Below are 12,553 nucleotides of genomic sequence, written 5' to 3' on the forward strand. Positions count from 1 at the left end.
AGGAATGAATCTCTCCTGTAATTTTATTGGGAATTGTCTCCATATTCTCATTTGTTTGTTTTTTTCTCTTACAGGTAATTTCACAACTTCGGATCTTGAGTAGGTCTGTAACTGCCGGTTGCAAATTTGACAGAGAAATCTGGTCAAATGAGCTTTCTCCAGTCCTCAATCTATGGAAAAAGCTTAATCAGGTAAGATCAGCTGGAGGATAGAAAAAACTCATTTGATGTTAATAACCATATTTTTCACACATATTGAGATTTTATAAGCAACAGGTTATTCCTCTCAGATTATACAATGTTATGCAAAATATAGTAAAGGACTAAGTTATGGTAAACCAAAGAGATTGAAAATATGAGATGAATGAAAAGAGAACGAAATTATACAAGTCGTGCTCAACTTACAATCAGTCGCAAATGACTGTCTGAAATTATGAGAGATTCAGGAATGATTATTTAATGGCCCATCTTTGAAGTGATATCTACTGCCCCACTCTTGGGGTAACATTATCACATTTTGGGTGCTTGACAACCTAATCTTACAACTGCTTACCAAGCATCCTGTGATCATGATCCTTCACTATTTGCACCCTTCTCTGCCAGCTTCCCCAGATTTTTTTTTATTAAAATTTGAGAAGAATTTGTTTTATATAATAGATAATTATTTCTGATATCAGAATGATATTTTATACTGTTAGGACAAAAGATTTGGGGTATATACGTACTTGGACTGAAGACTGATTTTCAATCCTATGATTCTTCTATTGCTAAAACCTTTATACTTTCCTAACACATATTAAAATCACAAAAGTCGGACCAGAAACTGGATGGTAGGTTTGGAGTAACCACAATTAAGATTTGAGCCACTTTTGTGAGGTCAAGGCTCCCGAGCCACAAAAACTAATCTGAGAAATTAAAAATTGCAGTTTGGTCAGATTTGTGAATGTCAAATTTTCGGTGACTACATGATACAAGAGGCGTAACACATTATGAATAGATTGCCATTTTGCCTGTGCAGAAAAGAAGTAAAGGGTTGCTGTTGGGATATAAACATTTTCAGACTTTTATATTTATATCTATTGTGTAGTAAGTACTAAGTCTGGGCCTTTAAAACAATTATTTCCTCTTCCTGCATCACTAGAATCCCACTTCCATACTAAGCACTTTTGAAAATGAATGCATTGGGCTGACTATAGCTTTTCAGCCAGAATTATCTTCAAATAGGAAACACAGCATTATGTTTTAGAAGCAATACAATAATCCATATATTGTATTGGATCCAGAATTAATGGATCTGAGGTCTAATTCATATTAAACTGACAATTTACTTGTGACACAATTTACCGGTAAATTCCATTAATTTCAGTCAGAATGCCTTCAAGCCAGTGATGGGATTCACTTTTTTTTACTACCGGTTCTGTGGGCATGGCTTGGTGGGCATGGCAAGGGAAGGTTATGGCAAAATCCCCATTCCCTCCCAATCAGCTGGGACTCGGGAGGCAGAAAATAGATGGGGCACGGCCAGTCAGAGGTGGTATATACCGGTTCTCCGAACTGGTCAAACTTTTCTCTACCAGTTCTCCAGAACTGATCAGAACCTGCTGAATACCACCTCTGCTTCAAGTTCTGAATACCACCTCTGCTTCAAGCTCTAATCTGGTAACTTAAAATTAATAAATCAGTTCACCAATTTTAGAACCTGTGCACTGCGTTCTATTGAAATATTTGTGCTGCAATTATATTGACAATTGTTGGGTTTTTGCTCTGTTTTTTTAAAATTATTAGCCACCCATTCAAGCATCCATTTGCTTGAAATGGATGACCATATAAATTGAACAAACAAACAAAAATCAACATAAACTTTAAAAAAGCACTAATGCTAATATGTTAAGAAATTTCATAGATTATTAGCAAAAGTGACTTAGTAAATTAATAGCAAAATAATAGTAAAGTTTCCAACTGCACTTCATTACACAACAAAAAGCCAGAAAGGCCTGAGCTCATGTTATCTCAAATGGAATGATGGGCTACAGGTTTGGCATCATGACAGAAAAGTTCATCCTTCTGGGCTCCGCAAGCCAAAACTCTTTAGCCAATGTCACTCAGAGCAGGCCTATCCTGCCAAACCAGGTACAATGGGTAGAAACAGTTGTGGGGAGACCGATATGTAGCCATGGTCTCAAGCCGTGAAGGGCTTTAAAAATTACTATCAGCTTCTTGAATTGCACTGAGAATCACACTGGAAGCCAAAGATGCTTGCAGAGCAGTAATGTAACATATGTCAAAAAAACTAATGCCATTAACCGCCCACACCATCGTATTTGGAAGCAAAGAAGCTTTCAGAAAGACTTATTACAGGATATGGCTTTAACAGTCATAATCAGCACTTTGAATTTGGCAGAGAAACAAATGTTGTTTAACAAATATGATTATTATATAGTTTAAATCATCAATTTCTACTTCTGGCAATTGAATTCTGCACCATTTATACTTTCCAACATCCTTCCAAGCCAGCCGAATAGATTGAATTTTCTAATAGCCTAATCTGATTTGAATTTCATTCAAAGTTCTAGAAAAGCATGCCTTGTCACTACTACCACTTGAGTACGTGATATTAAGGTCAGGCTGAGTGAATGCTGTACCATCCAGAATAAGAAGAAAAATCTTTCTGAAAATTGAGCTTCCGGAGAATTTTTTTCCTGTCTTAAAAAATAATAGATAAGTTGTCTCTTCACAGTAATTGACAAGAGTGGCCTTGTATGTAAGGAAGAATTTAATTAAACTGAGTTAACTGTTGCAATTTATTGTTATATCTTCTTATTCAGATTACCAAGTCTTAGTGAATAATTCAAAATCTTTAATTTTGAAGAGTATAATAACATAACTGCCTCTTTTTGCTTTATCGTTTTCTGCTTGTTTCAAGATCCAGTGGCCACTTTCCTACTTTGTTCATTATCACTGCAGCAATGCAGACATCTCCAATTCTGAGAAAGATATTTTTCCAGGATACTTAGATATATACCTTGAAGGATAGGAATTATGTCAATTATGTGGCTAAGAGACTGAGCTTGTCAATCAGAAAGGTTGGCAGTAGTGTGTAATGGAGTGAGCTCCCATTACTGGTCCCAGCTTCTGCTAACCTAGCAGTTCGAAAGCATGTAAAAATGCAAGTCGAAAAATAGGGACCACCTTGGTGGGAAGGTAACAGTGTTCCGTGTGCCTTTGGCATTTAGTCATGCCAGCCACATGGCCACGGAGACTTCTTCGGACAGCACTTGCTCTTCAGTTTTGAAACAGAGATGAGTACCGCCCCCTAGAGTTGGGAATGACTAGCACATATGTGCGAGGGGAAGCTTTACCATTACCTTACCCCCCCTTTCTGGGATCAGTATCTATTTCTGTATATTTTCAAGGATGATTTCATTCAGCCTATTAACTGAACATTGGTGGATTTTTGTCTTTTAGAATTCCAATCTGATTCATCAGAAAGTGTCTCCTCCTTCTGAACGTCAAGGATCTCCAATCCTTTCATTCATTATCTTAGAACAATTTAATGCCATCCGCTTAGTTCAAGGTATTCATCAGTCTCTTGCTGCTCTCAGTAAAGTAATTCGAGGAACCTCACTCTTAAGCTCAGAAGTTCAAAAATTAGCCAGCGCTTTATTAAACCAAAAGGTAAGATGTTTCAATTCTCTGGGTACAAGATGCATAATTTTTGAGTAACTAAAATAAACTTGAACCACATCTAATTGAGGAAGGATGACGTTTACTTATTAATCAAAGAGGTAAAAAGCTTTCCTATCCACTGGGGAAATGCAGACAAGATTTGTGAATTAGAACAGTCAGCAAGATTTCTAGTGGTGATTCTTTTTTTCTTTTTTTCAGTGTCCTTTAACATGGCAGAGCAAATGGGAAGGCCCAGAAGATCCTTTACAGTATCTGAGAGCTGTTGTAGCACGAGCACATGCTATTCAGGTAGTGTCCCATTGCAACATTATTCATTTTTTAAAGTTTAATAGGTTTACAATATGTAGTAAAATTCATACATATAAGATATCTGTGATGACCCAGGGCACGACACAGAGATAAGACAGGCAGCTGGCAATTCAAACCGCCCCTTTATTGCTCCAAATTTCCCCAAATGCTCCCACGTTTCTGGCAAGTCCTAGAATAAAGTGATGACAAACGCACACGCACACGGACACACACACATACCCCTCAAACAGGCTCTGGCTGCAAATAGTGGAGCCCAATGCTGTGAACATCACAGCTGCACAGCAATAAATCCAGCAGGGCAAGTTGAAGAGTCCAGGAAGCAAAGGAGAAAGGCAAGTAATCCAGAAACCTAGAAAGAATACAAGGAATCCAGGAAAATTCAAACGTTGGCACTCAACACTCCAGGAATTCAGCGTTTATTCCAGACAAATGACCCTCCCTACAGTGCTTCCTTAAGTCTCAGTCCCAGGTATGCCTTGTGAAGAGGGGTGGGGCGTTCTCCTGAGTAGTCGCCTCAGTCTGTGCTGTTCCCGCCTTCTCTCCATTCTCCGTACTCGCCGATCAGGAGGGGGTGGTCCATACTCATTGCCTGAGCTCTGTCTCTCATGTTCACTGCTTAGTCTCTCTTGGTCATCCTGCTCCTGTTCCTCCATGCTTACAAGCTGTCCTGATCCTGAAAAGCCCTGGCCTGACTGGGCCTGCTCCTCCCATTTTCCTCCAAAGCTAACGAAGCCGCCTTCTCGATCTCTGTCAGCTCCAGTTCCAGCTCGTCTCCCCCCACAGATTCAAGTTGCACCACTTCTTTTATAAAGCCACCTATAGGAATTCACCTTTTTAAAATATCACACAGAATGGCATGGAGTGTATGTCTTTATATTTGAGTTCCTTTGGTACGTTGGGGATAATAGTGTAAAATGCATTGAGGCTTCATAAGGGATCAGTGGTATTAGGCCGTTTTGTAGACAAAGCAAGTTGGAAAATTTCAAAGCCGCCTGATCCTGGTGCAAGTCTGAACCAGCCTGAGTTTGCAGAAGTTTGTCGCTGGGAAGCTGCCCACAGAAAATAGAAGACACATACAGTGTAACAAACAATAGCAGCAGCCACAACACAACATTCTATGCCTTCTGTTTTTTTTTCAAAAAAAATTTATGGCCCTCGATGTACAGTTTCCTTCATAAAAAGAAAACGAGCGCGAACAAGAGCACACATCTGGAGTTACTGTTCATGTATTTGCCCTCTGTTTGAAAAGAGGCAGCAGTAACGAATCGATATGTACTCCTTTCTGTTAGGTGCTGCGCTATGATTCGATATGTGTTTTTTTTTTCTTTGAAAAAGACAAAACAACACATACAGAACAAGAGCAAGATATTGAAAAAAGAAAAAGAAACACAATTTCATCAAGCATGTCGTTTGGTTACAAGTTTTTGTGCAACGGTTTTTACAATTAGGAATAAAGTCACTGATTATCCATTAAACATAGTTAAATATTTCATTGAGCATTGTGTGTTCAAGTTACCATTAATATTCTTTCATTTGTGACAACCCTTATTTCTTTACCTCCATAATTATCTACTAGGTAACAATAAGTCTTTGTAAGTTTATATCATCCATCTCGAAAAAATAAGAATAGAAATTAAGTCAACTGATTCGATATGTGTATTGAAGATTATGTTCTGTGTTGATGGACTGATATTTCAAGAGGAAAGAGCTCATGAACATTTAGCTGCTGGTGGCATTGTTTGGAGTGAAAGGCTAGGTGTCCACCAGCTGTTTGCGGATATAGTTCCCAGCTCCATTGGAAGAAGGGCTTTTTTTCTTGTAAATCTTTAAAAAAAAAACCTCTCAAAGACAAAAGGGATAAAAAGCAATAAGAAAGATACTCAGAACAGATTGACTTATACCATAAATTTTCCATTCTTTTGCTTATCCTTAATGTACAGAGTGATGTTGCATCTGCGTGGGCATACATTTGGAAGATTACTGAAAAGGCCAATATTAGCTGTATGCAGTTTATTTAAATATTCAGAGGCAAAGTAGATAAAGCGCCTTATTTTGCAGAATCTCTTTTCTCATCAATTTCCATTATTAGCTCCTTACACGAGCTAAGTTTGTCCAACGCGAGCCTGGAGAGCGACTTTCATGCCACATTGCCTCCCCCGTGTCACTATGTACTAAACTAATTTGAATCATAGCTGTGTGCATAGTTGGTACGAGCTTTTTAAAATCTCACCTTGGCCGTCATATTTTTTTCCAGAGAGGCAATGAGTTTACTTTTCTAGAGGCCCAGATCTGTTACCTTTGAATGAGGATAGAATGGGCTTAGGTCTCTGATTCATTTTAACCATTTATACCGTGGAATTGCACCAGCAGTGAAGATACACTAGCATGGAGCTGGATTGGGACTTCTGTAATGCTAAATTGATAGATCTTTTATAGAATATATGCATTTGATGGCATAATAAGGTTTCTTACTGAATACTGACCCTACATCCCTTCTAAAAATGTGTCCAGGTGATAGCAACGCTTTAAAAAGAAATCTAAAGCGAACCAGATAATATGCTATGTTATGTAGCTACTACTAAACTCTGATTCCTATAATTTTTAATTGGACGAAACGTTGCACCATAGGGCAAAACCTTTTGAACTAAGGTATCTTAAATGGACTAATTTACAGAATGTGCCCAAAATCCAGGACCAAGGACTCTTGTGTAACTGAAATTTGGCAAATTTTATAAAACATTTTATGACATAAGCATTATCACCTAGCAGGTTTTTTTTTTTACAAAATGTCATAAAACATTTCCTGGGCTAATGCTTGACTGTGCTATACAGTTCAGCATGGGCTTTTTTCAAGGCAGATACATCTCTGAATGCATCCCAACTTTTCCTGAGAAGGCAATACATTAGAAGCTGTGTCATTTTTGGAGGCATTAAGGAATCTGGTCAAGACATATCTCTGAAAGAATGACCCAAGTGGGTATGGGTAAGCTTCCCTGAAATACCCTATGACAAAGATGGGCAGCCAATAAATTGTATAAACAAACAAATAAATGGATGGCCCAGAATGCATTAAAATGTCTTAGGTTATTAACTTTATATCATTTTTACATAGCATCTTGACTATTGTGCTTAGATTACGGGTGGTTGGGTTGAAAATATATATATATATATATATATATATATATATATATATTTGCAATAATGCATCATAATATATTCAGCAATAATGAGAAAACAAAAGTAATTGCCTGATTTATTTCTGCTACTGTCCTTAAAATTGATTATGTTACTTGTATATGTTGTCAATTTCAAATATACCTTTACTTTATTTCTGAATAATTAATAGGTTTTTGATATTTCCTTTGAGCATCCTTGTAAAAAGATTACTATTAGGCATTAGGAAATTTCTTGATGGTATCTCTGTCGTGATATTTTGTCTTGGATGCTTTTCCTAGTCTACCATATATCTTTATTGAATATTTATTGGGTAATTAAATTCAAGTACGTCTTTCAGACCCATACGTTTTCTCAAGTAGTTTTATATTTTTTTAAAAAAATAAATTGCATCTGGAATTTTTTATGCATCCTTTGCATAAAAAATACAAATATGAACATTTCACACAGTCAGATAACATTTGTCATGCTTAGTGAAAACAATGGTAACATTTTATTACTTGTTTTCAAAAACACAAGTGAACTTATTTGTTTAAAATCAGTGATTTTGATATTGTAAAATACCTTGACAGGCTCTCCAATTTAAAGGCTTTGATTTAAAGGTCTATTCACAACACGTCCCTGGACTCATATTGCATTTAAAAGGTTATTATTGTCTGTTCCCAAATTCATTCGCATAATAAACTCCCTACAATTATCTGTAGCGGATGGATATTGCATTAGGAAGTACTATAATAAAAGAGTATTTTAATTTTATTCTTTCAACGAAAATTGCTTTACTCTTGGGAACGCACAGTGAAATGAGAAATGCACTAGCAAATTAACATTTCAGGTTGTCATATTGCTAAGGATTATTAGAGATATTAGACAACTGTATGGACATGAAAATATATTAAACCTTGGGGAAGCTGTGTGACATTAGTACTTTGCACTTAATAATGTCACAATACTTGATATATCAAAGTTTGAAACCCTGGAAGCATATCTTGCACTGTTGTCTACAAATACTATTCCAGGATCCAATCTGGATCGGTCACCAGGCAGGACCAGAGATTTTGTCTTCCGAGTTTCAGACTGGTGCTAAGGAAAAATTCCCTGAAAATGGCCTCCAGCATGAATCCAAAAGCACAGAAGACAAAACATCTGGTCCCAGTGACCGACCCAGATTGGATCCTGCAGCATTATTCCGGGACACGTATATTCACCTTCATCCGTGAGATACTCTTCACTTAAAACAATAATGGGGACCAGAGTTTCCACTGCTAAGCAATGCAGTTGTAAAATGTGGTGTCACATGACTGCATCATTTAGCAACAGCAGTCCCAGCAGTTCCAATTTCTGTTGCTAAGTGAAAATTAGGGATTAAGATCTCCTCCTTACAGAGTCCTAACTTAATAGGGAAGCCAACAAAAAACTGCAAGTCCTATGGAGCTTGCAAGCAGACCAGTGAAGAGGTAGGTGGGTGCAAACACAGCCAGAGTGGGTATGGCTGCTGCAAGGGGCAGGAGGTTGCACAGGTGGATGCTGGCAGGTTGGCAGACATGCAGTATGGAGGGCAGGTGTGTGGGGAGGAGAGGTGCTGTTGGAGGGCACGTGCCACAAAGTACAAGATTCCCAGTATCTCTACATAGCTGTTTCTCAGGAGAAAAAATGGTGGAAGTGACTTAACAGGAGTGACTTGGGATCTTCCCTGCTGGCTTCCTCTTTGACTTTGCTTGTGCAAGTTGTAAGTGATGATCACCTGACCAGGAGGTCTTGTAACTATCGTAAATGTAAGCTGATTTCCAAGCATCCAGATTGTGATCACATGACTGCAGGAGTGCTGGGGTGGCTGGAACATAAAGTACTGATCATAAGTATCATTCATTCAGTCCCATTGTAACGGCAAGTGGGCACTGAACAAGTAGTCATTATTTAAGAACTATCTGTATTCTTTATTATATATACAGTACTTTGGAAAATGCTGTTCCTTGCTGGGTAAAGATAGCGTCCTTATGTCATGGGTTAATAGGAGCTTCCCAGCTAGTCCCTTCTTTCCTTTTAAGCAGGAAGCAATTTTCAAAGAAAGTTCTGAGACATTTTAAGAATAATTTTGTACTATATTGCTTTTTCTTGCATTAGCTGTAAATTGGACACTCTGTTCATCTCCCTAATTAGAGAAATAATTTGTTTGTTTATATGTTTGGGGAAGCATATCTTACCAACAGGTAGGCTCTGCTACAGTAATAGTAGCAGGAACACTTATTCCATAGAAGGAGAGAGCTCCAACAGATAGAAAGGCAATAGTAGCAGAAGATTTTCATCATCTATGAAATAAACTTTCTGGAAAAATATGACCAATCTTTTAGAGATTGTTAGGTATTCCAGTTCTCATTTTCTCATTTTTTAAAATACCTTTTATTTCATTTTATTTTTTCCTAGCTTATTCATTTCATTTCATAACCATGTGATAACCATCCCACCAATTTTCCTATTGCTACATTACATTCATCCTTCCACATTCTTGCAAAAAAAAGTAATCTTACATTAGCAAGTACCTTGGCTTTGTCTGAATTGTTTTCAATCGTTAGCATTCATCTCTCTTGCACAGAATTCTAATACAAGGCTTTCCATTGAAGCTGTAATGTTAAAATCATGGACGCACAGTGATATGGTGTCAGAGCTAGTACAACTGTACAAATGTACAGGCAGGTGCATTACCTTTGTGTGTCAGAAAAGACTAACCCTTCATCCCAATACCTTTGAACTATATGGCTTTATGATGAAATAGATTATCATTGGCCTTGCAAAGAGTGGGGGGTTGCTATATCTTTGGGTGTAATAGTGTTCATTCAGAAATCTCATTAGAAGCTCTATTACCTCTGAGGTTTTCTTGGATGGAAAACTGGTGCTACTATCTTACATGATGCATTCAATGAATGCATTGAGGCTAAGGCAACAATGTATTACTGCCATACATTTTAAAACATCACAGAAATAAATGGCGATAATATACAAGACATTTGGAATAGAGTATCCATACTGCCCACCCAGTGGCTTCAAGTTCTAAAGTATAGAAAATCACACAGATGACCTTGGATAAGGAATGTGATAACTAGAAACTGGAAAACATGGCTTAAATTTGGGGAAAGAAGAGTATATTAGAAAGAATCTTAAACTGGCTCTACCTTAACTCTCTTTGGTATAAGAGGAGAGGAATAGAAACACAGGTAAGCTTTCAAGACTAATGACAACCTTCAAGATAAAGCAGGTCAGGAAACAGACTCAACAAGAAATACTAGAATCCTCCTGGAATCCTACATTTGATACAAGCTATGATAACAGAATGTTTTTGAGGCACAGTAGTTTAGTGGCTTAATGATGCTGGAGATGGTCTCTGCTTCAGCAGTTCAAGCCCTAGCATTGCATGGTGGAGTGAACTCCCATTACTTGCCTCAGTTTCTGTCCAGCTTGCATGTTCTATGCGAGTAGATAAATGGGAACCACTTCTGTGAGAAGATGAGTTGGTGCTCCATGCAGGCAGTCTAATTCCTGTCTGCTCTGAACCTTCCCTGTTTATGAGGGGGACTAAAATGCTGCTGCAGGAAGAGCCACTCTTCTTCTTTTTTCTGGTGCGAAGCTAGCTCGCCCTCTTGTGGTGCACCATGGGAAGTGTGCAAGCGGGTACCTGACAGAGGTGGTAAACAGGCAACCAAACTAGTACTCTGCAATAGAATTGTAGTCTCTTGGCTAATGTAACACCACCAGACGGCGACGATGATGATGGTGGTGATGGAATGTTTTAAAACCTGGCTCTCTTTTAAAATTGAATTTTGCGAAATATCACATTCCTTTTCATCTCTGTTGTGTTTTTATTACACTGTTATACTATAGTTATCAACTATATAGTTACATGTAAAATGTATCAGTATGTAAAACCTTTCGTGAAATGCTACTTTCACCAATTTTAAGCCTCAGTTAAATTATGTTACATAGAATGATGTCCAGGCTGAATACACACATCCTTTGCAGCTGATATTTTGCCATCTAAGACAAGAAAAAAGTCTACATAGTAAGCCTTTTGGTTTTTAAGATGCTTTAAAAATGATGCAGTTTATTGCTTCAGAAATTAAACTGTTTTTTTTTTTTGCTTATCGTATTTTCTCATGTCTGATAACTAAAAGTGAGCTATTAGAAGTGAACTATTATTAGAGATGTGGTGGCACAGTGGTTAGATTGTGGTATTGCAGGCTAATTCTACCAGCAGTTCGATCCTCACCAGCTCAAGGTTGACTCAGCCTTCCATCCTTCCAAGGTCAGTTAAATGAGGACCCAGATTGTTGGGGGCAATATGTTGACTCTGTAAACGGCTTTGTAAATCACTATGAAGCGGTATATATGTCTAAGTGGCATTGCTATCAGAACATCGATAGACAGACAGATATAGTTTTAAAATACTAGCCACCATGTAATTCACTTTTTATTAAACAAGCAAATTACAAAATAATTACTTCATATTTGAAAACAAACTGCTGCTGTTAATCATTACAGTTGCTTAGAATTTAATTGAATATAATTGCTTGCCCATAGATGTCTGAAATTCTTGAATCCAATGTTTATTTGAATACACTAATAAAATGAATATATTAATCTGAAATTACAAATGACTCTAATGACCACTTTGACATGAACACTTTACTTCATGCTATCTTTCTGGTTGAAAAACTGCAATTACTGCCATAATATAGCAGGAACTGATACATCATTGAAAGAATCGTGCAGATATGACCAAGCTCACGAGTATAAATAGAATTGGGGGGAGGGGAAGAGAGCACTCAGATCATTCATAATTATCTGGGAGAAACATTTGTAATCTATGTTGTGACACATATAAAGGGCATTTGATTAAATTGTTCTGTCTCAGGGGGAAAAAAACAGCAATGTGGGGAGTTACTATGCTAGAACAACAAATTATGTAGTTTATTTATTTATGTAGTTTATGTGATTATCACTTCAATGGCCTTTCTCCCCATTATTCATAGGGTGGTAGCAATATCTTTAATAAGAGCGCTTTTGTTAATTTATCTCAGCCTCTTTTTCCAATTTTGTCATTTGCAATAGACATTCAACAGTAGAACTAGAAAGAGATTTATAGAACAATTAAGACTTGCAAATTTTCTGGTGTTATTAGGCTAAAAGATTCTATCTGAAATCAAATGTGACGAGGAATATTTAAATAGAAATGACATGTTTGCTTTCATCTTGGATAATGAACCTTTTTTAAATAGGGGAATCATATGGTCTCAATTTAAATAGTGGCATACAAATTCAAGAAAAGAAAAGAATAGAATGTGATTGATTGATTGGAAAATTGTCTGGTTTTAGGCAGTTATTTTGAAGGAAGG

At 37.2% G+C, this 12,553-nt stretch overlaps 1 protein-coding gene across 1 annotated transcript in view; it reads left to right on the forward strand.

Annotated features, from left to right (window-relative positions):
- Positions 1 to 12,553, forward strand: part of DYNC2H1 (dynein cytoplasmic 2 heavy chain 1) — a 163,805-nt gene that overhangs the window by 135,572 nt on the left and 15,680 nt on the right. Inside the window, exons 83-85 of the mRNA XM_081950886.1 lie at positions 75 to 191; positions 3,465 to 3,674; positions 3,885 to 3,974. Coding sequence (XP_081807012.1) covers positions 75 to 191; positions 3,465 to 3,674; positions 3,885 to 3,974 — 417 coding nt within the window. The remainder of the gene's footprint in view (positions 1 to 74; positions 192 to 3,464; positions 3,675 to 3,884; positions 3,975 to 12,553) is intronic.

This window comes from Natrix helvetica (genome assembly GCF_964273705.1).
Source record: "Natrix helvetica genome assembly, chromosome: 4".
Taxonomy (NCBI): domain Eukaryota; kingdom Metazoa; phylum Chordata; class Lepidosauria; order Squamata; family Natricidae; genus Natrix; species Natrix helvetica.